The 25258-nt window shown below is 39.7% G+C and overlaps 1 protein-coding gene across 4 annotated transcripts in view; it reads right to left on the bottom strand.

Annotated features, from left to right (window-relative positions):
* Positions 1–972: 972 nt before the first annotated feature.
* The window catches only part of PPARGC1A (PPARG coactivator 1 alpha), a 366886-nt gene continuing 342600 nt past the window's right edge, over positions 973–25258 (bottom strand). For 3 of the 4 annotated variants that reach the window (XM_057405626.1, XM_057405624.1, XM_057405625.1), the window contains 6 exons: positions 18460–19372; positions 17793–17897; positions 17536–17656; positions 8428–8549; positions 7926–8077; positions 973–4836 (listed from right to left, as the gene is read on the bottom strand). In XM_057405626.1, the coding sequence (XP_057261609.1) occupies positions 4733–4836; positions 7926–8077; positions 8428–8549; positions 17536–17656; positions 17793–17897; positions 18460–19372 (1517 nt within the window). In that variant the 3' untranslated portion in view covers positions 973–4732. Of the gene's footprint in view, positions 4837–7925; positions 8078–8427; positions 8550–17535; positions 17657–17792; positions 17898–18459; positions 19373–25258 lie in introns of those variants that run through there. The other variant, XR_008971706.1, reaches the window with a different exon arrangement.

Below are 25258 nucleotides of genomic sequence, written 5' to 3'. Positions count from 1 at the left end.
GTAAAAAATGTATCATTATAGAGTATAAAATAAACAGCAATGTTAGGAACAGAGATGAGGTGGAGGCCAGTTGTCTGGAGAAAGGCAATTTTTTCAAGTGAACGCACCAGCCCTCTCTACCTAAAGATCCCGACCAGGCTACCCCATGCTGCTCCTCACATCATGCCTCGGGTACCTTCTGAGGCACACATCAAGGTGAGTGGGCTTAGTCGTACAGAGTTGCACTATTAACCCCCAGAGAAAGCTGCTGACACAATGCCGTAGGACTACAGCAGTATGTGAACAAACCCTGGACAAACCAAAGAAAAGCAATTCCTTCCCCTTTTTATGTGCATGTAAAGAAGAGAGCTGTGAACACCCTTTGCCAGTCCCTCATTTAGCTCTTGCCTGTCCAGTGGCAATGCCAATGCGGAAGCCCACCATGCTGCATCCTGCACTGTCCAGGAAAGATTCAGAAAACCCACACTTGTTCAGCCACCTACCTGCCTGACCCTCCTAGCCCGCCTGCTAAGAAAGAGAGGCTGGTAAAGAACTCTCATGATGCCTTTTCCCTAGTACTGTTATTTAGCATCTCAGGATGGAAGACACCAATCATTTTGGACTTGTCAATCCCTACTGCCTGCACAACTTGGAGCCAACATGGCCATGCTGAAAAACTTTGCATTTCCTACCCCCTCCTAGCTTGAGGCATCAACTCCTGAAACTCTACTGAGCATTTTCAAGTTTTCCTGCAAGGTTTACATCGGCCCTTCAGCAGCCTTGTGTACTCATGGCAGAAAGGCTGATAGCACCTTTCTAGATAAGATACATTTAAAACCAGTGGTTCTGTCCCTGCCCAAAGTGCAGTAACGCGGGCAGGATCTGGACTATCTGAAATCATTATGACCATTAGAAAGAGTAATAGAAAACCCAGTACACGACCAGTTGAGGGGGAAAAAACCTGTCACTTGTGATAAAAAAGAGAAACAGAAATAGATTTGAAACATTCGTTTCCCTTTATTTGCTCAGTGAGGCTGATGTGTACTGCACATTAAAAAGAAAAAAAAGGAAAAAAAAATCACAGGAATTTTATACAATGAATTAAACCACAAAAGTACATGTAGAATAGGCAGGTGGAAAACAGCCCAGTTTGGGCTTAACTGGTATCTCACTTTCCCCATTCAGTGTAGTCCAACCAATAGCTTTACATATTCACCTACTGTACAGATCTTACAGTAGCTCCATCAGGTCAGTGGTTCACATTATTGAAAATGTCTGTCACATAGGTACAAATTTAGAATCATCACATTATATTACATGGCTATTCTAGGTTGTTTATAGATCAGATCTTACACTACAGTGATTGAAGTTCTCATTACAGCCATCAAAAAGGACACATAATCATTACCTACTGTAAACTTACATCTAAAGGGATGAGAAGGTGTGGTTGTGGTTTTTTTTTCAACTGACCCAAGTATTATATCCCAGAGGCACAAACTTTCCTCCCATTGCTGCTTCGGGTGATGCCAGCCCAACTGCTTTACACAGTAGTTTAGCACAGGTTTTTTTCCCCAATTTTAGGCTCCCTCTGTTTGGATTTGAATTTGGATAATTTTACCTTCTGTAGAAATGACTTTGTTACAGCTCTAGGAAAGACGATAGTTTCTAAGTACCAGTTCTGTTACCTGTATTGCGGATGTGGTACTTACCACAGCATGAAAGCAACAGTACAATCTTCATCTAACGGACACACAGAGCTACGCTGCAATTTGCCTCCGGTGACAATGTGGTACATGTGCTAATTTGAAATGTTCTTGGGGGAGAAAAAAAGAAAAGGAAACAGTTTATATTTTGACAGGTTACCTACTACAGTGTCTACAGAGGGCACAAATGGCTTTATTCAGCAATCCTAGATCTATTAATTTCATATGTAATTTGTAAATCCACAAAGGAAGGCCATCTTCAGGATGGGAATGTTTGCCAGGCCAGTGAAAAAAAAAAAACCAACCCTCTGACTCATGTCATTATGCCTGCTTGGTAAAAAATAAATAATCCCCTCCCAAAGCCCACACGAACTTATTCATGTCAGCAATACAGGGCAAAAGAGAATGTATTTAAAATTTAATCACAGAAATTTAAAGGCAAAATAGGTAATGCATCTGGTCCTTGAACACATACTATGATATACTAAATATTGATTTCTTAAAAATAATTTATTGCTTTTAATATTTTTCTTTACAACAGAAGATACTCAAAATCCAGAAAGGAAAATTGTAAACTTTTAGTTTGGCATTCACACAAAGTTAAAATACCTGCATTTTTAACCTACAGAGCAACAACAAGAATTATGCAGATTAAAGAATGTTACAGTTGTAACACAGAACCTCTGAAAAAGGTCCCTTCTCTTTTTTTTATATTTTTTTAATTTTTTTTTATTTTATTTTATTGCTATCTATCTACTGAGAAATAAGAAGCCAAAAAATCAAGCAAGCATCCAACAGGACAGACAGTGGAATCTCTCAGAACACAGTATGCTGGTGATAAAATGAATGCAGCCATCAAAATCAACTGCACTGGCATGGGGGTGGAACCGGTTTTCTAAGATTGGGAGTGGGAAAGGAGATTAAATAGTTCGGTGTGCCATACCTTTAAGAGGAGTCATGAATGCCAAACAGTACTAGAATACCAAACCTATACATTCACAAGCAAATTCCAAACTTTGCTGATTCAGTCTTGAGACTTCCGAGTTCTGATGAAATTCTGACGCTCAGAATAGCTGTTAAGTTTACTCTTGTGGTTTTTTTCTTTCCTGAAGTTTCTATTTAATTTAGCAGAAGCAATGTCATCAGCAACAATGTCATGGGCACATCTGAGGCCATGCTAGTGCGTAGTAAAAAAAGGAAAAAAAGAACAAAACAACCAACCCACTGCTTCTGCAAAAGCTGAATTCCCAAACAAAGCACTTACTCCGGACTGACAACCATCATGCATCCTAGGTATAAAATTTCCACTGGCCTTTTTATTATTTTAGTCATCTTATAATTTATAATAAATAGGATAATTGTAACTGATAAATATGTCTCTTTAGTAAACAAAGGAATGAATGATTGGTATTTATACAGGATGCATAACTGTAAAAAATACAGATAAATTCCATCGTTAAACTCTGCCAATGAAAAGATTACTGGCTTCAAGAACAGCGTTTAGACACAGAATTACTGTAAAAATCATACTCTACTTAGTACCTCAGCATATTTTTTTCAAATTAAAATCACAAAAATTAAACAAAATAGCATTTTAAAAAGATTTTTGACCTCTAGTTCCAAAACTACTGTTGATACATAAAATAAAAACATTTCTTAATGATTACCCATTTGAGAGACTTTACATAAAATTATGGTATCTCCTAGAAAAATTTAGATGAGAAAATTTCATTCCCCTAACAAATTCAGTGTATAAAACTGCAAAAGAAAATCAAGCAATGAGAAAAATGTGGAAAAATACTGCAGAAGTGGTTAATACCTTTTGGGCTAGGATAATTCTTGACAAAATTCTTACAGAAGCTCACCAAGAAGGGATGAATGTGTATGTAAAGCATTTGTGCACTCAGACACACGCGCGCACACATATACACATGCACACCCTCACCCACACGGTTCTCTCTTTTTTTACAATCAAATATATATAAGTGTAAGTTCAGCTTTCTACATATGTTAGTGTACAATAATTGTTTCACCTCATATAATTACATTTGAGTATTCTTGATTAAGAAAAATTCAGCAGTTTTTGAAAAGAAGGCTGCATTTACAGTGCATAGCTGTAACAAAAAAGAACATCGTCATACAGTATGTACATAAATAAAAATACTCCATTTAACATTTGTAAATACTCAACTACTTTAGAGAATGTAGCAAATAAACTATCTGTGCACACACCCAGATAGTTACATCCAACTCTCATTAATAATGTAACACTACGTCCGCTCATTAGAATAAATTGCTGAACAAGCTGCACATTTGACCATTAACAAGGCTTTGAAAATTTTGCTGTGGAAGATCAACGTTGTAGACATTTACATGGGTGTCAGAATTAAAAGACGAAACTTCAAAATGTTAGGGAAGCTTCAGCCTTCTGTTTTCTCTTCTGCAAGGACTAAAAAAAAACACACACCCCCCCCCCAAAAATCCCCAAAGAAAACAAAAACCTTCAAACAAAGCTGAAAGATTGTAGGCTTCTGGGACCTGTGGTTTCTTCTGGATTGTCATATTATCACCATGTTGTGAGGAGAAGCTTCATTTAAAAAAAAATAACAATGCAGTGTCTGATTCCCAGACATCAGCAGCCATAGTACTCAAATTTGGTGGGTTTTTTTGTTTGCTTTTGTTCGCTTTTGTTCTTTTTTTCTTCGTTAAAATGCAGTATGTACAGATTTTGCAGTTCATCGTTCGTCTATCTCTGTGGAACTGCTGCCATGTCTTGTGATTTGCACTGAACTCGCAAGGAACGCCTGGCTCCCCCGCCACTGGCCACCCGCGAAAGCAAAGCTGACACCCATGGACATGTGTGTGCTTACTGGACAGCCATCCTGCCTCTTCACTCATTGAGCAGCTGTGTTCATGTAAACCATGGTTTTGAACAGAGAGTGTAAAGTAGGAGAAATTCCTAAGTATGACTTTTCAATTGTCCATTACTGAAGGACGTGACGTCCATGAGGTATTCACCATCCCTCCTTTTTCCTTAGGTGTGATGCATGTTACCTACGCAGGCTCCGCTGTGCCTCTTTGAGTAAACTATCAAAATCCATGGAGTCATACTTGCTTTTAGTGGAAGCAGGATCAAAATCATCTGAGTTTGAATCTGAAACCCAAAGGATGCAAGTTTAGGTAAGAGGCAAGAACCACTAGTGACTACTTACATTATTTTCTCCGTACAACAGTATGAACAAGTGAACAAGACACTGCAGAAACAATCCCCTTAAGCCCACAACTTTAGGGGATGATAAAAGCCCAGAAATGGTCATCAGAGAAGCTTTAGGAATGGAAAGAGCTTTCTGGTAGGCAGCAGGGCCTAACAAAAGCAGTACATGTCATCAATGTTGGGGAAGAACCATATATTGCATATACATAAAGAGCAGGTGGGAAGAGTTTCTCCAAGGACTTCAGCACTGCTATGTGTAGGTCTCAAAGTAGTCCAGATAATCCTGAGAGATGCTTTACCCAAAACTCCACCATCATTTTTCAGCTGTTGTCTTTCATCACACCGTATCCAAGACTGATTTCTCCTGAGAAAGGTAGCAGGGGGATGGTTCTGCAGAAAGCATGGAAAGGACACTGCTGCTTCTCCTGGCCCTGCCTCAGGATCTTGTACAAGTCCCTACACATCCCTGAATCTCTGTTTTTGCTTCCATTCTGATCTTTTTGGGGTTTCCTTGTTTTAAGTGTGAGCAATTCAGGGCAGGGCCTCTGCAACGCCATACAAGCAATCTCAGGTGGGCTCCTCCGCTCTTTGCAGCATACACGGTAACTCACAGCAGCAATAATGGTCCAGCTCCTGTGACCTGCAATACATGCTCCAGCTTTGCTGGTTGCTCAGACATCAGTCTATTCCTAGCACAGAGGAGGGATTGTACATTTGTGGCCATGCAGCTCCAGTACAGCAATTGCTGACATGGCTGCAAGCACTGGATCTCCTTTTGGAGTCATCCCAGCTTAATCCTGACTCTTCCCAGTTCCTGTGTCACAGCTCCTTTATGAGTGTGCCCTTTCTTGCCATTTCTTGTGTTGAATTAATCAGAATTCCCCACCTACCACTATAAGACACACTGTGCATTAAATGTTCATTACAAATTGTGTTAAGACAATATCTTCTCACAGAGGAGAGGTGCTAAAACTTCTGACTACTATTTTCAAGTGTTTTCTTTCTTCTGTACTCAACCCAAGGCTGATTAATTCTCTCTGTCCTTGTACTAGCTCATGAATTTTAAAGTTCATGTTGCCATTTCCTTATGTAGTTCTATCAGCTACTCTGCAAAATACAGGGAATGCAGTCTGAAGTACAGAAGCTCAAGCTGTCAGCAGGACAAAGTGAAAATACTCTGCTCACAGATACTCTGGGAATCCCACTTGGTATGGAGAGACCTGCCAGGGAATACTCCCAGTGATGAATAATGTTCAAGAGGGTTCCCTTCAGACAACTTATTTCAAACCCCAGATTTTCTGAGATATAGAGATGACCTTGGCTTCCACTGCTGAAGATAAGTCAAATCAAGTCAAGACTTCAATCTTGTTTTACTGTTTTTATCAGCCTACATTTCAACAAATGCCTTGCTACCTTTTATAGTTTCAACATCAACCTTATATCTGTTCAGCAGTCAATTGCCTTTTCTTAGCTTTACATTATCTGTTTAGCCACTGAAGTGAATTATAGCGTATTCATTGTGAACAATGTGTATCATCTTTATCATTTATTCTAAAAAGACATCAGTTGGTTAGAAAAAAAATATATCTGTATTCTCTTCCCACACTGTACAAAGTTAAGGGCAGCCCACAGAAGATTTCAATAGCACTGTGTTACAGGGTTATGAGAGGTTTTAATGACTGTGGTCATTTATTCATAAAACCCCACAATATCTGATTAATATAGAATCAACGGCAAAATGTCCCTTGCTATGTTACGCAGAAAAGAGTATCTCCGATAACTTTAGTCTATTTATACAGGTATTAGGAAAGGTTTAACATCTAATGAATACTTTACATTTTAAAAGGTAATTAAATGATGTGAGCTTATAATACATTATAGCATTACATAGGCTGTTTTGGTAGTCTGCATGGTCTCTTTATTCATATACTTAACATCAGCATTCCCGCTGTAAGACTTTGAACATCTCCAAACATCCTTTCAAGGGGGAGCATCGCACCGTGACCCAGAGTATAGGACAGCACCACACGTTTGCCCACACAGGACAGGACTAGATGTGTTCTGGCAAGACAGTATGCACACTTGGGACTGGTGTTATCACAGCATACTAGGGGCTGGGGACTGGTATGCATACTGCCCTGCATCAGTGGGACAGCAAACACCAAGATATTTGCTAAGCTCTCTGCAGATTGGAGCCTCTTACATCATGACTGGATGCCCCTGCAAGGACACACCTTAGAATGATAGAATCATAGAATAGTTAGGGTTGGAAAGGACCTTAAGATCATCTAGTTCCACCCCCCCTGCCATGGGCAGGGACACCTCACACTAAACCATGCCATCCAAGGCTCTGTCCAACCTGGCCTTGAACTCCACCAGGGATGGAGCATTCACAACTTCCCTGGGCAACCCATTCCAGTGCCTCACTACCCTTACAGTAAAGCACACCTTCATACATAGATGCCTATGCATGATTTGAGAACCACCAGCTGAGATCAGTAACCTCTGCTATACTAAGGGTCAGATGTGGTCACAAGCCTTTCTAGTTTTCAAACCTGAAAAACTATGAATTTTGGTTAAGGATGGTCTTTGGCAAGTTCTACACATCTAAAGCACAACTCATGGCAAAGTTAAGAATCATAATGAATTTTTTGGGGTGAGGCATCTACTTTGTTCTCTGTTTATTGCTCATATAAACAAATCAGGTATTAGGATCAAGCAGTCATAGCACAGCAGTGAATAGTAAAGCATGCAGGAGGTTTCTGTGGTGCTATTATTTCAATATAGAAATGTATTATTGAATATCAAGCACTTATTTTTTGTAATGATGGAAATGTGCTTTAAAAGAATTTTTCACAGTCTGAAACAGCTGAAAGAAGCTGGTTCATATTAGAATTCAGATTAGCAGACTTAAACTTCTTGCAGCAAGTGGAAACCACTTCCTTTACCCCCCATCAGCAAACCCTACATTCTCCCGAGTTACAAGGTTCCAGTTACGCACTTCAATTCACATAAGGCAAAATACTTACCTAGGTCTGCATAGTTAGACTTGCAAAATTGCTTGCGTCCACAGAAGTACAGCTCAAAGTCAGGTTCATTTGACCTGCGTAAAGTGTATCCATTTTCAAGAGCAGCAAAGGCGTCACAAGTATAGCGGTAGGTGATGAAACCATAGCTGTCTCTGCAATTGAAAAACACAGTTGTGAACAAAAGCTGAAAGGAGTTAACACACATTAGTGTAACCCCTAAAGCAAGAACATGTAGGAGATCCAGCAGTGGAAATGCCAGAAGTACTGCATCCATTTATCAGCATGATTGTCCTGTCATGCAGCTAAATACTTATTTCTGGGACAGGAAATCTCAACTAGCGAGATTAATAAATAAGGATGAAAGAAAATAAATAAGGTTTTGAACTCAGCATGTCATCTGTCACAGCACTTATACTGGTAACTCCCATACCAGTAATCTTACTGCCATAATTTTTTTACATATGGCAGCTTCCAAAGAAGAAGTAATCTCGAAAGTTCTTACCCATCATCCCGCAAATTTACTGTGCACTCCTCGATTTCACCAAAAACTTCAAACCGGTCCCTCAGTTCTGTTCTGGTTGTGTCAGGTCTGATTTTACCCAGATAAATCACACGACGTTCCTCCTGGTGAGAAACAGCAACAGGGAAGGCGTATTTTTAAAAGGTATGTAAGAGATGAACCTATACATATATGCATGCAAACATACGGATGTGCAGAGGATGCAGAATCACAGTAGCAGTCTCTTGTGGAAGACCCAGTGGATCTTGCTAGTAAGTGAAACAGTTCTCTTGTGGAAAGCATTGAAGGTGTTTAAATGACATTTAAACGACATTTGTCAGGTGGCATGCTCCTGGAAGGTTTCACTGTTTGCTGCCACTGTTCTGCTACACACTGACAGACAGCTCCCTTGGTATCCTACTGCACCTTTCTTCCTTTCTACCTCCCCTCCAAGACTGTGAACTCTTCCAAACCAGGAGCTTGCTTTCTCTTCCAATCTATACAATACTGGGCAAACCTTAGCTGTGGAGCATAAAGTAACACAATAATTGGATAAATGTGCCAAAGACACAACAAAATGTACAACAAACATGACATTATAAACTCAGATGACTCAATAGCTGATTCATCATCAGCTGTTCCACCATAATCCATACCTTAATACAGAGGGAAAACTGTTAGGGGTCCAGAAGATTTCTTTTATTAAAATAAATATTTCTGGGGGGGGGAATGCAGGATAATAAAATATATCCTGTGGTCACCATTACATTTTGGTTTCTTCAGAAAAACAACCTGACTGAAGTCTCTGATTTTGACAGACTAGGGTGCCATGTGCATGTTCCTTTGGCACTTGGAGGAAAGCATCAAAGATACGTTTAAAACAATGGAGCCATGGTCCTATCTTTCCTTCCTGAGTGGAAATGCTCAGCAGAGTAACAGAAAGACTAGAAAACCCCATGAAAGGCACTTCATTAATTTCTGAATGAACAGTTTGCTGAAGGTAGAGCCTTTTAGTGAGCTGCAAGCAAATCAAGGCAAAAAGAGAACTTCAAAACGCTGACCTTAAAGTAATTAGGGCAAAAAAGCACCAGCTACACATGGCTTGGGTGCTCAACCTTTCAGTCTCAAATTGCCTCTGGCCTGAAGATCCCTGGCACTACTGGCCCTACTGCTCATCCCTTACACGCCCGCACGTTTGTCCCATAAATTGAACCACCACCACCACATTCTCAGCTGGTGTAAATCTGTCAGTCAGTGGAGCAACGTCAGTTGAAACCATCAGCTTTGGCACCTGAGACTTGTGCAGAATGTAGGTGCTGGATGCCAAAGGAGCTATACTGACTGCTGAGAATTCATTACTATCATAACCTGGAGGTGCCTAAAGGCTAATGGTACCTCAACTGAGTGATGCAAAAGGCTCCAGGGACCTAAATATAGCCTTGCATTTTTGCTCAGAAGCACCCTAGCCTGAAGAGACAGGTAGCTGATAGCGTTACAATTCAGATATAGCATGAAATGTATCTTTTCCATGAGTCCTCACAGAGGCGTAAGGCAGGAGTCATTCTTGGACCACTGACAACAGGATTATCAGACCAAAACACTTTTCAAAGAGAAATGATCCTGATGCTTCCTCTCTACTTGTCTGAGCACCCATTTGAGATAAAGGGACCATCAGAACTCTTAATTTTGGGGGCCCAGAATCTGGTCTTCCTGTTGCCAGGAGAGCACTCTGCTTCCAGGAACTGTTTAATCAAAACAAGTCAACAATTTCTGCTGCAGAAAGCTGAAACCAATGTATCTGCCTCCCAATAGAAGCTTCTTCTCACTAGCACGCTCAGTCAACTATTTTCGCTGGCTCTTTCCTGATCTCACAAATCTCAGGGGCTTGGAACCAGTTAATCTAAGTTCCTGAGAAATCAAAGTGAGTTTAAAGGTTCAGAAAATAGAGATCCCAGAATCAAATACTCCTATTCAAAAGCCTTACCCACTAAGGTATTGCACAAGAAGTGATCATTGGAACCACCTGAGTCCTTTATAGCTCCCTGGTCAGTTCAGTGGGAGTCCCTGGTTGCTCTACCAGAGTATGTGCATGCTCTCCTTAATGGGATGAGGTAAGTATCTCATTTAGATGTTTGAAACTACTGTCGCTTTTGATTACATAAGGAACCAAGGTGACTGCCTTGGTAGTCTTCTGTAACCTTTTTGTGACAGACACTTTCTTGTTTAAATCTTATGCCTTCCAGAGTGCATTGTCCAAAAGCTGCCCTTGTCCTCTACCAAAGCACTGCAGTTTGGAGAAGCTCGCATGGCTAAAAGAACGGCAAACGTGCTCAAGGGTGGCCAGAAATTTAGGGAAGAGGGGTACTTTACAGACAGTTGCTGCTTTTTATCTCTGTCTCTACTGTGTTCCAGTCCAGAGCCCTGACCTTCCTGACTGAGGAGTCTGTTTAGGGCTTCTGCGAACTAGGGACTGTGGAGTGCAAGCAACAGAAATCTGCATTTATTCCATTGTAATTCTGCTTATTTTCAGTATGGTTGGGTGCCATAAACTTCAAAACCAGGAAAGTCTGCATATGCACAGTAATTACTTTTTCAGACTGTTTTACCAAATCAAGAATTTAACTGCACTGAAACACTTGATAAGAAACAGTTCCATTGATACTTGCTATTGAACCTAAATGACTGACCAGATGGAGCAGAACATAACACAGCAGACTGTCTAATATACTTTAGCTGAGATAATACATCTCAACTGAAAAAACATAATGTTTCACTCACTGACATGGAGACTGTTATATTACAGTGTGATGGAAATAACTATTGCACATTCTTCCATAAGTCTGTGCATGGCTGCACAATTTTTCCTTCTTCTATCCCTCTAATAACCTTTATATCTCTAATATCCCTTTAAGACAACTGTAATAAAACAAAACTGAACCATTAAAAAAAAGCCTCTTAAACTATCATTAAGGGAATAAGTTAAACCTGCAAAATTAAGGAAATTCAAATTTAAAGCAGAAAAGCACCATATATGCTTCAGTGACATATCCTTCTTCTCCACATGACGTGTTCAAGTATTTTTTTAAGGAGAGTGCCATGATATTATAAGATACTGAGAACACAGTATTTATACAGCATTGTCTTTGTCTTATTTAACTTTGGTTTATTTAAAGCAACTATGAAAAATGTATTTGTATTCACAGAGACACCTGCCTTTTATTCTCATTAATAATAAGTGCTATAGAAGCCTAACAAGATTACAACATACTTCAAAATGCTAAAGACCTTTATTTTATAATAAGTTACATGCAGAAGTCCGTATGTGCATATCAAGTATGCTTTTTACTGCACTTGTTAGAGGAGATGATCTATGACTTCAAAACCTAGAGAATGACAGAGAAAAGCTTCTGTTTTCAGTTTATTGTGGGCAGAGGAAACCTGCAGGAAAATAGAGAAGATATCATTCATTTTTCCCTTGCAAAAAGGCAGATGATTTTTTTTGCATCATAAGCTTTAAGTGCAGTTCATCTCTTTGCCATGTAAAACGATGAAGAAAGAGTCCAACAAACTCCCTTACACCCAACATGTCTGTCTTCTTTTGGTTTACCTAAACCTCCTTCTTCAGAATCTTGCTCTTTCTTCCTTGAGGTAAAAAACATTTGAATATGCAGATGTGGCAGAAAATCTCAGACTGAATAGCAGTATTTCAAGTCTCAAATGAAAATACTAAAGCTTTAGAATGCCAAAACTTGAGAAAACAGGATCAGGATGCAAAACATCCACTGATGCCAAGGATCTTTTTGTCTTGCAAAGCCTTCCTCCAAACTTTTGTTTTAGAATCGTAATCACAGAATAGTTAGGGCTGGAAAGGACCTTAAGATCATCCAGTTCCAACCCCCCTGCCATGGGCAGGGACACCTCACACTAAACCATGTCAGCCAAGGCTCTGTCCAACCTGGATGAGAACACTGCCAGTTATGGAGCATTAACAACTTCCCTGGGCAACCCATTTCAGCGCCTCACCACCCCCACAGTAAAGAACTTCTTCCTTATATCTTACCTAAACTTCCCCTGTTTAAGTTTTAACCTGTTACCCCTTGTCCTATCACCACAGTCCCTAATGAAGAGTCCCTCCCCAGCATCCTTGTAGGCCCCCTTCAGATACTGGAAGGCTGCTATGAGGTCTCCACACAGCCTTCTCTTCTCCAGTGAACAGCCCCTCCTCATTCTTATTTCACAAGGAACTAAAGCACAGACCACTACAGATGTATTAGTTCTTGCATGTTTTCTGTACTAGGCTTCTTCACCCACTGCTTGTTTGCTTTGCCTGCCCATGGTGCTGTTAAGCAGGGTCTGTGGGCACTGATGGCAGCCACTGCAGGGGTAACGCTGCATAGTGTTGACATTCCCATTTTCCCTACCACTTTTTGCCTGCACATCTGTGGTGCAGCCTAGCTCTCCAAGAGCTAGGTAATGCTTTATGTGAAGCTGAGAGAAGAAATCCTAGAGCATTTTAAAGTAATGGTCTGCCATGTGCTTGTCAAAGGTGCTGCTGCTTCTGCTAGCACCATGCCTGTGTTACCTTCCATACCAAGTGAATTCTCTCTTCCAGTAGAAAGCCATGAAGACTTATATTCTCAGAACTGAAGGCCAGATGCCATTTTGAAAATGCAGTGGGAATGGCTGGACAGAGTTTAAAAGATAAAAAAGCTATGGATGTGAAAAGCCATTAAAGCTTCAGATTCTGACATAACATGAAAATTTTTCTTTAGATTCTGTATTAGAGAGTAAATCTGACCTGTGGGCCAGTATGGATGGCAAAAGAAAGAATCGTGAAACTGGGAAAAAAATAAAAAGTTGCACAAAATTGCCAAATGCTTCTGTGAGGCTCACTGAGGACTGAAACTGTTCAGCCTCACTCCACGGTTGCTGCCAGAAAAACAATGATGGACCAGTAAACCTCAAGATTTGGTAATCGTCTGATACATTTTCAGCAACTCATACAGGAAAGTTAACAGTGCCTGGGATCAAGGCCATCAAGATGAGCAACAAGAGGAAAATCCAAACTAAATATACAACGTACATTGGATGCTTCATTAGTGGAAATGCACTCCATTATAGGCTGACTCTGATTTTAGACTTTAGAGAAGCCAAGAACTCATTTATGAAACCACCCTTCTCCTGCCTTCCTGTTGTAGAGCTATTTATTTTCTTTGAAATTATGTGTGTCTTTCTGATGCAGTGGCCTCACAGTGCATTTATCTTCTTCGGTCTGTAAGCTCCCTGGGACAGGGACTCTTGATACTTGTCTCATGAAGGCTGTCAGCACTTAGAAATGAAAAGTAGTAATGTTAACAGTACTTTTCTACTCAGGTATAAAAGCTCATTTGGTTATATTTCCTGGCAGCAGCCAGTGCACACAGCAAATGAGCTGCAGGGAGGATGTGACTGTAAGTCAGTATCATGGCCAGAGCGGCCTTGTAGGAGAGATACAGAACATGAGGCTGCCCATCAGACAGATCATCCCAGCCTTGGTGTACCATGTCAGTATGGTATGTACAAGCTGGTGGCTCCAGAACTGAAATGTGCTATGTGTATTTCTGACTCCATGTCTTGGAAAATATTTGCTGCATGGTCTAATGAGCTGCTGGAGTAAAAGCCAGCATAACTCAGAAATTTCCTGGGGTGTTATCAGTAGAAAAATGGGGTCCTCAGTGTTGGGTGGGGGCTGGATCCCAGTTTCTACAAAGCCCTAAGTAGACTGTTCTATCCTGCAGTTCCTCAAGTTTCACGACAAATGTGTCTCCACTGTGATCTGGTTAGCACTATCAAGTTATGTAAGTCTTGGTGGCAGACCATCCTTATGCTCAGTGAGGACCCATTCTAAAACAAAACAGGGACCCAGTGAAATAAATCAAGTCAAGATCAAACTAAACTATGCTAACATTTCCTCAGCAAAGGCATCACAATCAGAAGTATAAATAAATGAATGAATGACAAAAATATTGTTCTTACTCTCTAACTGGAAAATAATCTTGTAAGCTCAGCCCGTATTTTTCAAGCATGACTGCTCAAAATCAAGGCCCCAATCCACAAAAAAAGGCACCAAATCTTCAGTAACTGGAGAGTGGTAAAAGAAGAAAAGGAAGAGCAGAAGAATATCACAACACTTTTTGAAGTCAAGCCACCTGTATACAGCTGTAAGCTAGGTAGGAATTCAGGAATCCGTAAAGGGAAATGGTAGCCCAGGTTTCTAGCTGATCTGAAGCTACTGCAGCAAAGGTGGTGTGTGAAGGGGCAGGTGTTTAAACATATCTCTGCTACATAGCATGAACACAGGCTTCTAAAACAAGCCTCCTCAGCATTCTGCCTATGTCTTCACATCTGCCAAAATACCAGCTGTCTGCACAATCAGAGGGCATTGCTTCACATATGGCTTTGACAGATTAAAATATGAGAATTTTCTTCTCATTTCTTTTCCCTAGGTTTCCCACTCTTGCTGTCACACAGAGACTAATTCCTAGGTATTGAGCCAATAATACCTGGCGGCTTTTAGCTCAGTCATAATTTCTGTTCCCTTTCCACTGTGCATCCTTTCTATAACTAATTCCTGAGATCATAGCACAGTGCTTCTCATGAAGAAAAGCCACATGCCGTGTAACACTGAAGGCATTAGTAGTGCCTGATCTTGGGCCACCCTTTTAACAGCATCTGTAGGTATGTGGCCTTGAGCCAGTTCTGTCAGCACGAGAACGGGCTAGAGAGAAAGCAAAAAATTCCCCAATGCAGAGAGCAAAGGAATCTTAATTTATGGGACTGTAGAAAGAGTTCAAGGAAAAAGAGAGGAGATCCTTGTAGCTAGACCATAAATGAGTTCCTCCCTCAAGAAAGGAGTAACGCAGATGTGACCCGTAAGCCAAAAGGAGTACAAAAAGTAGCAGAGAATGTTACAGAAATAATACAGGTTTTATCACTGACTTCACGGGATCAGGGCTTTCCTTTCTTCTCTGTCCCCTAACCCCTACTTATTTGCAAAGGGGATAAACTGGTATGATTCAATACAGATTTTTAACGTAAAAGTGCTCATAGACTTTGGATGAAGGAGTTAACAGGATTTCACCTACATCTCCTGCAGGTCTTCCACAGGTGACAGGATTTTAATTTTTTGCCATGCTCTGTTTATTTATATTTATTTTTTTTAGTTCTGATTTATTTATACTTATTAATAAATAATCTCATTAATGAAGTTAATTATAAGAACAATGCTCACTTTAGAAATAAAGTAAATTTAAACTTGGTTCTGAAATGTCTGAACTTTTAACAGAGGAAGTTATGATACAGCATATCTGCAGCTTCTTAAGTTTCTTTTCTTCCCTTTTTCTCTTCATTAGCTACTTGCCAAGTATTTGTATATTTTCAAATAGAACAAATTTTCTGCCTCCTCAGGAGGGTTCACGTTTATTTATACCAGTAAGGTGCAGTAATTGAGAAGTAGCAAGATACATCCAGGACAGAGGTCTACTTGAATTTCTAATTTGTGTTAGATCTAAGAGAGAACAGCCAGTGTAAGTTACGATTGCTGGAACGTAGCGTACATCTTTAAACAGATGGAAACCAGATATTTTAAAATAAATGGCAACAATCGACTTAAATATAGCCCTGTCTGAAGCCAAGCAAAATAATTCCATTGCCTTCACTAGGTTTCAAATCAGTACAGCAGAGCATGTTACAGCTCTAAATCTCATGCTTTACAAAATATACCTATCAGCCACACTTTGTAGATAGGGTGCCTGGAGCAGAGAAAAGTGAAATGGTTTGATGAAGCTCAGTAAGAACAACAGTAGCAGAGAAAAAAAAAAAACCACCAGAAAATAAAGGTATCTATTGCCTTCCAGAACTTCTTATTGCTGTAGACTACATCAGTCTCCATCAATCCCTACATGCTCCCAGTTCTGGAGGTGTAAGTATTAGGAGAAACACTGACAAGCGTGTGACAAATCACCTTTTACTACAAAGTTCACTAAAGGCACTGGAAAAAAGACCTATTCATTTTGGTGAGCCCCGGACATAACACTAAGGCAAAATCTGGAAACAAAGATCAAGTGTCCCAGTCTGTACCAGTTCATGTGATAGCCAGAGCACAGCCAGAACAGCAGTAAAGGTACAACAAAATGGAAAGAGCAGGACAGACAACAAAGAGGAAAATGTTAAGGTGAGACACAAAATGGCCTCAGCAATTACAAGAGGAGTCCAGATTTACATTTATCAAAACCATCACACAGTTTCTGAAGGGGCAAAAGCCATTTGTCCATTTACTAGCCATTTTTCTGTCCTACTGCTACAACAGCCCAGAGAGTTGCTCACTCCCACACGGGTATTTCCTTTGCCTTAGGTATTTCAGTTGTTTCACACATGACTTTGATGAACAAAATAATTAAATAATACATATTCATTATGAAAGGGCCAGTGTTAATGACATTTTAAAATCACATCATGTCTTCAGACTATTTATTTTGCTAAAAATAACTTACAAATTACTCGAGACACTGACAGGGTTAAAAAAAAAGTTAAACTCATGCCTTTGGATTCCAGTTCTGCATTCTGTTGTCTGCACCCTCCATATAGACAACTACAGCTACTATGAAACTCCAGCAACTGGTACGCAAGCTAACTCCTTACACTGCTTACGCAAAAAAAAACCCAGAAATATAGAAAATAAACATTGGTTAGTGGCACTCTGGTAGGTAATATATATAATATAAAATGGAGGTTCACTGATAGGTCTGTATAGGAAATTGGATCACTTTTCATTGTCTGTTGCTTGGGATGAAACCTCTTTCTAGTAAGCCTTTTGTATCTGTTGACAAGAGAAAAACTTGGAGAGTTGCAATTTATAGAACCTGAAAAAACTAGTATTGTAACACCAAAACACAAATTGTTATCAAAACTCGTATTTGCCTGAAATTCAAAATACTCAGAAATACACAAGCAGATTTTTGCATTACTTATTCTTTTATAAAAAAACAAAGAAAATCTGAGTTCTATCTTTAGAAATCTGTGAAAAGAAACAGAGATCTATTTCAAAATGAAAGTTATCTTCAGAGTGCTTACAATTGCTTTCTGCCTCTGTCTCTCCCTTTGTTTGGCCCTTTCAGATTCCCGTTTTTCATACTCTTTGCGGTATTCTTCCCTCTTCAGCCTTTCATGCTGATATTCCTCATAGCTGTCATATCTAGGAAACACAACTTAGTCATTAAATCAAGCACCTGCATTTGTGAATGCAAAATCAGTAACACAATTTCTGGAACGCTTCATTATCTCTTGAGAACCAGCTGCAAAGCAAACCAAATGCTGGCAAGATGCACTACCTGGGTCTGTGACTGTACGGTGATCTGGATTGCGATCTTGCACGTAAGGGAGAACTTCTGTATGCTCGGTGTCTACAGTGGCTGGACTCATAATAACAACAAGATCTGCAGGAAGAAACAAATTCACCTCTGCCATTCAGTTTGAATCTACTGACACCATTTTCTACCTCTTCTCCAAACTTACAATTTCTTCTAAGCTACCAGTGAGATTTTCCAGTGACAGTTTGCAATCTCCTAGTCAACTAAGAGGCCTCTGGTGATTTACACCCCCACCCCCCGTAATGTTCCTTATTAAGGCTAACACAAAGCAGAGCGTCAGCCACTGTCAACTTCATCTGATAGGGACTGCAGTCAGATTGGCAGCGGGCAGCTCACAGATAATGGGAAAGGTTAGTTGTGTACATCTCTCCCCAGTTGCTCTGCTGCTGACTTGACTGGCTCCACTCAGAAAGTGTAAACTTGGCATATTTAAAGGATAATGGCAACAAGTGTTTCTGTAGTAACCCCATAACCTTCAGAGTTATTCAGCTTAGGAGCAACAGAACAAGTTGCACAGGATTAAGTTGTTTCTTGGTTTTTTTCTTTCTTTCCTTCAAGTTGCTTTATGTTTTTGCTGTTTTCCTTTGTATTAACTATGATGATGATACACGAATTTGCTGTACCATACCTTGAAGAGGATCTACTACAGGGCGACCTTGATCTCGATCGGGAATATGGAGAACGGGAACAAGACCTGCGTTGAGGAAAGGACCTTGATCTAGAGCGCATCCTTTGGGATCTTTGAGAAAGTAAGGATTTGGGTGGAGACACTGAATCTCTGCATGGAGAGTTAAATGAAGAGCAAGAAGGCGAAACATCAAATAATGAATAGGCTTGTGTCCCATCCCAAGGGTAGCATAGTTTATCACTTTCATCTTCACTGTCATCCAAGAGACCATCCATTGCTAGTCCTGAATTTATAAACATAGGTAGTTTGGAGAATTGTTCATTACTGTAATCACTGTCCCTTAGTTCTCTGGTCTTATCTGCTTCTTCATCAAAAACAGCTTGGCTCGGATGACCAAAATGCTTATTCAGTTCAGCCCGAATTTCCTGGTCTTGGAGCTGTTTTCTGTTATTACCATGGGATCCCTGATTACTTGTTTGTAAAGTCTCTTTCTTGAAATACTGGTCTTGTTCTAAAGAACAACAAATCTGACACTGCCACCCAGGTGAAGAATCCTTAAATTCTAGTTGTCTGGAGTCCTGAAGTTCCTGGGATATTTTAATGTGTATTTCCGATTTTGAATTCACTGATTGACAGTAGTCATGGTCACCAAACAGCCGCAAACTGGGCCGTTTTGTCTTTCTCTCCTCATGTCCACTGGACAATACTGTAGTCTTGCTAAGCTGTGCATACAGCTCAGACTGTTCTGGACCCTTCTTGATTGGGTTACTTCCTTGAGAACTGGAAGACTCACTATAGCGGGGCTTTTTTGAAGGTGGTACACCAGTCTTGCATGATGACTTCGGCTTAGGTGAAGTCCTAAAAGGATTATCCTGGTTGGCTTTATGAGGAGGGGTTGTAGGTGGAGTTAGGCCTAAGGGGGAAAAAAGGAGGAACAGAGTATTTTTTAAACACACTTGCAATATTTACAAAGGTGGCTATGTGCTTCTCTAAAACATGATACAATGCAAGAGCCGTTCTATGTCACTTTAACACTGCTAATACTGGGAATAAAGACGTGGGACACCAAAGGTCTGGTAACAACAATAGCAACAGAACTAATGCATTGCTGTTAATCTTCAGCATCATTTCTGTCCCTCCCCTGTCTCCATGACATCCGCCTCACTCTCTGTAGAGTCTGATAGAAAAGATCAAGGGATAAAAACCAAAAGACTTCTTTTTTTTTTTCTTGTAAGAAAAAAAAATCAAAAAGATTTTGATATAAAAATCAAAAGCCAAAAGACTGGCACCGTCAAAAACCTAAAGAAATTAGCAGACAAAAACCTGAATAAAAGCAAGTCTGGGAAAAATGAGCGCTACCAAAGGCACCTCAACAGGACACAGATCTTGAAAGCAAGGAAGTACAGCAACTCCACAACTCAACTGCAATGACTCTGTTTCTACAGTTCATTAACTTAGTAAACCATTGCTAATGTATGTAGAATACATTCATGTAAGCATAACTAATACATTTTGCCTGAAATGTGGTTCTGCAACTGAAACCCAACTGAACAATAGGACAACTGCAACTGTAATGAATCATTGCATTTAGAACTAAATATTAGTGAGAGCCAGGAAGTAGGGAGTCAAAATGAAACAGATAAGTATTCAAAGGCTAAAGATACCACTAACTGCTGGGATTGTTCACATAATTGTAAAAGATTGTATCACTATGGGAAGACAAAATGCCAGAAAGGACCATTCCAGTAAAACCTGGGAATGAACACAGCATCTTGCAACTATTTTTATAAGGGTATAATATAACTCTTAATATTTTCTGTAGAAACGATAGAATTTCTTCAGACTGTACAAGGGGATAACCCAGGATACCAGGGCAGAGTAACAGCAAACAGCAGACATTGTCCAGGAAATATTTACTTTTCAGGAAGGTACTTAGTACGCTACGTTTGAAAAATTTGCTTCTAATTGATCCTATTGTAATTTAGAAGTATATATGCTTAAAATTTAACAAATTAGACTGAGATTAGGGATTTTTAGAAAATCTAGACCATCCTTAACTACTCCAGAGGCTGATGCTGCCATAGATTTCTTCGTCTAGCCAAACCAATGAGCTTTCATTAGCAAGAATGAAAAGAGAGGGCAGGCACATTGCAGGAAATGTGTATTTCAAACATGGCTATGGAATTTCGTTTTGTACTGCAACAGAGCTCAGCAGATAAATGCAAATGGAACATGTTTTATAGTGTTCTGTTGTAAAGAAGGAAAAGTGTCCATCAATGCATAGTGCTCCCTAAGGAGCATAAATGGAGAATGCGAGTCCCATTGCATTAGCTGCAATGAATTTGTTCCAGAAAAAAGAAGCAGAAGTACCAAAGCATGAATACTTGATGTGAAAGAGAGGCTTGATTTTGACTGAATGCTTGGAAAAAATAGTTATGAGCCTAATGCCACAAAAAGTCAGGGAAACTAAGGCAATGATAATGATACCTAAAACTCTAGTTACCTCAGATTTTAAGAGCGAAAAAGTTTTGTGCGAAGTCATCACTGTTAAACTATTTCCTTTAACTTGAGTCTTCAATTTTTTCTTCCTTCACAAAAATCCAGCTTGAGTTAGCAGTGTGTATTTCACACCTTACCCACCTCCTCACTAACAAGTATTTTTGACTACCAAGTGAATTTTTGGTAAAACAAATAATCCTGTTCAAAATTCCTCCACAGTAATTTTCAAGTTAAAATTTCGAGCTCAGATTCAACAAGGATTTGAGTAAGCAGACTGGTTTTTAGATAAAAGATTTAGAACTGTCATTTTTATTCATGAAATTATACAGCCCCTGAGAAGCAGCTCTGGAGCTCATTACTGATTTTTTGGATGTAGTTTTAGAGAGAATGAAGCAGAAATACAACCACTCCACAGTGAACATGCATATTTAAGAATTTCAGGCAAAGAAACCCCAGAGATAATCCAATATTTAAGATAAAATATTGTTTCCATTTTCACTTCTTTAAAGCTAGCTCCAGCAGGAAGCAAGCTAAACACAGAGTACAACTATTTCCAGAAGCCTGACAAGGACTCCAACAATCTTTAGAGCAGGAGAAAAAAAGCCGTACCAAAAAAAAAGCCCTCACAAAAGTACAGACTGAGCTAAATTTACTGGCGCTTTTCTTGCTGGCAGAACTTTGCTGGAGACAGCCTAAGAAAGGGCTTCCTCGTTGCATTTTGGCTTTTTTCCTGGTTTTCAGCAGAAGCAGGAAGTACACAGGAACAGATGAAAGTTGGAAAATGTTCATTTAACTTTTGAACAAACCTCCATTGGGGAATGAAGGAGGGAGTGAAGCTTTGAGTTCATGTCAACATTACAGAGTCTACAGAGCTCAGCATGTCCCACGACCGATCTCCAAATCATGAACTTTGAGAAAACCAGTTGGCTGCACACTTGTTCATCTTTACACTAATTCCTGGTAATCTCCACTGAGGACCATGATCCCACATCAATGGCATTACAATATTCTATCACCGTTGGATTATTTCACACATGCCACTTTCACTGCCAATGTGTACATTTTAGCATTGACAGTACAAGGTATATTCTGTGCTCTCTCTTGAACTTAGCAGGTTTTGACAGATTTATGGAAGGACAGATGGCCATTAAGGGCTGAAGGCTGACAAGAGGCAGTTCAGAGCATTGTTAACACACTTGCACAAACTCTCAGCAGCGCAGTGCTGTGCAGAATGTAATTCAGACTATAGCTTTTTTATTGCTGCCTATTTTCTTTTGTCAAAAGAGCCTGCTGTGCACAGCAACAAATGGCTGCCATTACCCAGAATGTAATGGGTGTCAGACAAATCACGTAACACAAACAATCAAGAGCATGTAGGTCATATTTCAACAGAGCACAACCTTAGCAATATTTATGATTACTGCATTGAAATGTGCTCTATAATAAACAAGTACCTCTACATCACTCACACTTATGTACTTCTGCACAGCAAATCTGTTAGAAGTGGTACATACTTTACAATCACCCCCATTAAACAGTCTTTTTTCTTTTTAAAGTAAAAGGCAAGTATTCTTTCATGTCATGCTATAAAACCATTTTCTTTGCGGGGACTTTTCTTTAATTGAATGCCTTTGGTAAATGGTACGTTTGCACTCTGCCTTGCTCTGTCTACATACTATGAACTCACTCTGTGATCTTGCGCTTGAAAACAGTGTACATCAATTTGGCAGCACTGCTGCTGAAACAGCACTGTCCTTCCCGAGCCTGTGCAACAAAAGGTGTTTGCCTGTGTGCCGACTCTGCAACCTTAGCCAAGAGACTTCTTCATGTCTCTGGGAGAGTGAAATGCTTTTCATATATTCCAAAACTCCACCAAAAAAAACCAAAACAAAACTTTAGTAACTCATTTAGCTCCAACAGAAATTCTGGGAGTGCTTTTGCATAAAAATATGACATCTTGACTTTTTAGGAATGATTTGCAATGCTGTTTTACATAGCCATGGATCTTTCTAAGCCTCTACTGTAACTTTTGGCATTTAAATGTTAGGTGACGTTTGTTATGCTTTGAGGGGGCTGAGAATTAGTGTCCTTTGGGAACACAGACCTGGAACCTTTCTACATGTGCATTGAGCTTATCAGAGGCATTGAAAATGAATTCTTTTATACCTTAGAAGTTTGAAAACGGATTGTCAAGGCAAACATTATTTAAGGTCACTTAAAACACTGAGCACAAGATAACATCTCAATTCAGTAGAAGAATCAGAAGTGCTTTTGTGTGGCACAAGACTGCAAAAGCCAGAAAAATGTAATTAAATAGCCATCATATAATAAAAAACTGCATTGCTTGTTGAGTATTTAGTTTAATCCTGTTGTCAGTGATCCAGAGAATACACACAGATGCCTGAAAATATCAAATAATTGACTAGATTTTATTCCCTCTGGACAACTCTTGGCATCTCACATCTCATTTTATCACCAACAGTCTGAGGTCAAACAAGTTTTTATATGATAGATTTTAAGTATTTGTTCATACAACTAAGAGATAACTCAGGTCTAGAAGTGGGCAAATAGCAGGGTATAAGTATCCTCAAGGATGCTTATGAATTCCAAATCATTATTCAAGTTGATTGTGTTCATAAAGCCTTTTCTGTCATCTTTTTTGAGAAATAGAAGTTTGCACGGAAGGAAGACCACTGAGGAGTTTTACGTGCTGGTAAATCACAGGGATCTGTGTGCAAGTGAGACATTTCACCAGGTCACCTGTTGTAGATAAGAGGGTGGAAATAGCTGTCCACCTACTGCTTGAGACTTAAGCTTGTGATCTCACTTCATGCACTTACACGATGGCTTCGAGTATTTAGGAGTGAAGGTGTAGAAAGACACTGGGAGAACAGAGATAAATTTCAAACGTACAGGAGCCACACCATCTAACTTCTGGCATTCAGAGGTTCAGCAGGAAGTCTTAAGACAGTCACTGAGAATGCCTCAATCACCAGGATTAACACAGCCACCTCCAGAGGGTGAGTCACTCTCCTAGTCCCTGTGCCTGCAGGTGCCCCCTCAACCTGACTGGTAACAAAGAGGAGAGAAGTCTTCCAGTGACACAGAAACATCCCATGTTCCTGGAAGACATTAGACAGATTCAAGCCCACCGCATCTTAGCAAGGCACTGGAAATGCAGCTAGCCGTGGAAATAAAGGGAGAATGACCTCTTGCAATCCTCTTACTCCAAATGAGACCTGCCTTACACAGAAATTTCATCCACTGCATTATGATCACCTAGAGCTCCTTCCATACTGTGATGCTCTGGTCCATTTTCCTTTGAATAGCCCTAGAAATCAGCTGCAGGAGTTGGGACTGTAGACAGCAATGGACTTAATCCTCTACCGCAGACCACTTATTTAAAGTGCATTCAAAGAATTCTTATGTGTGGCTTGAAAACACTTTACAAAAATATTTGTTCCTTGTAATGTGACAAATAAATGTTTTGACAGTTTTAGGGAGGACAAAGTTACATTCCCAACTACTAACAAATCCATTGTAAGGCAAGATATAGCATCAGCAAGAGAATGGTTTCAGTTTGACTTTAGATACATGAATCCAAAATGTGTGTGTGACGAAGACTGATGGCTCATGTGGGAAATGCTTTTATTTATTTCTTTTTCTACTCTATAGTTAATTCATCAGTGAGGGAACCAATGTTTTTTTCAGGAAAGAGATCAAGGGAGCTGCTATTTATATTAAAATACTTTGTGCTTGGATAGTGGAAGCAGCACTCCTAATGGTCTTTTCAATTCAGCAGTAAGATCAAGGCAACTCCTATTTAAATTATAATAAATAGTGCTTGTACAGTGCAAGCTGCCCTATCTAAGGACAATGAGCAACTCGGTTACCTGGATATAATTTGGAGTTGTCAGGGTCTCACTAAGGAACTCCAAGGTGTTATTAATCACTACTGCCACTATTTTTTCCATTCTTTTTTCGTTTTGTTAGGTTTTGTTTTTTTTTTTTTTTTTGGGGGGGGGGGGGGTTCGTTTTTAACTGAAGCAGGTCCCAGTTCTGCCATGATTTACTCACATACACTCTGAGTTCTTCAGTACCCAAGGTTGTTTCTGTTATGGACTTGTCTGCTTCCAACAAAAGCAGACTTATGACACAAGACACTACTGCAGTATAAATGAGTTTAAAAGTTAAGACATGCACAGGTACTCGTATTTTTAGAGATTTATATACATATAGGAGTATAAAAATAAAATCCTTGTACCTGTGAAGGCAGAGATGAATACAGCTACCAAGTCAT

Source organism: Pezoporus wallicus, unplaced genomic scaffold, assembly GCF_028554395.1.
Source record: "Pezoporus wallicus isolate ANWC-B61680 ecotype Strahan unplaced genomic scaffold, APGP_CSIRO_Pwel_v1 contig_642, whole genome shotgun sequence".
Lineage (NCBI taxonomy): Eukaryota > Metazoa > Chordata > Aves > Psittaciformes > Psittacidae > Pezoporus > Pezoporus wallicus.
The sequence above is the reverse complement of the archived record's forward strand: the minus strand, read 5'-3'. Positions and strand labels throughout refer to the sequence as shown.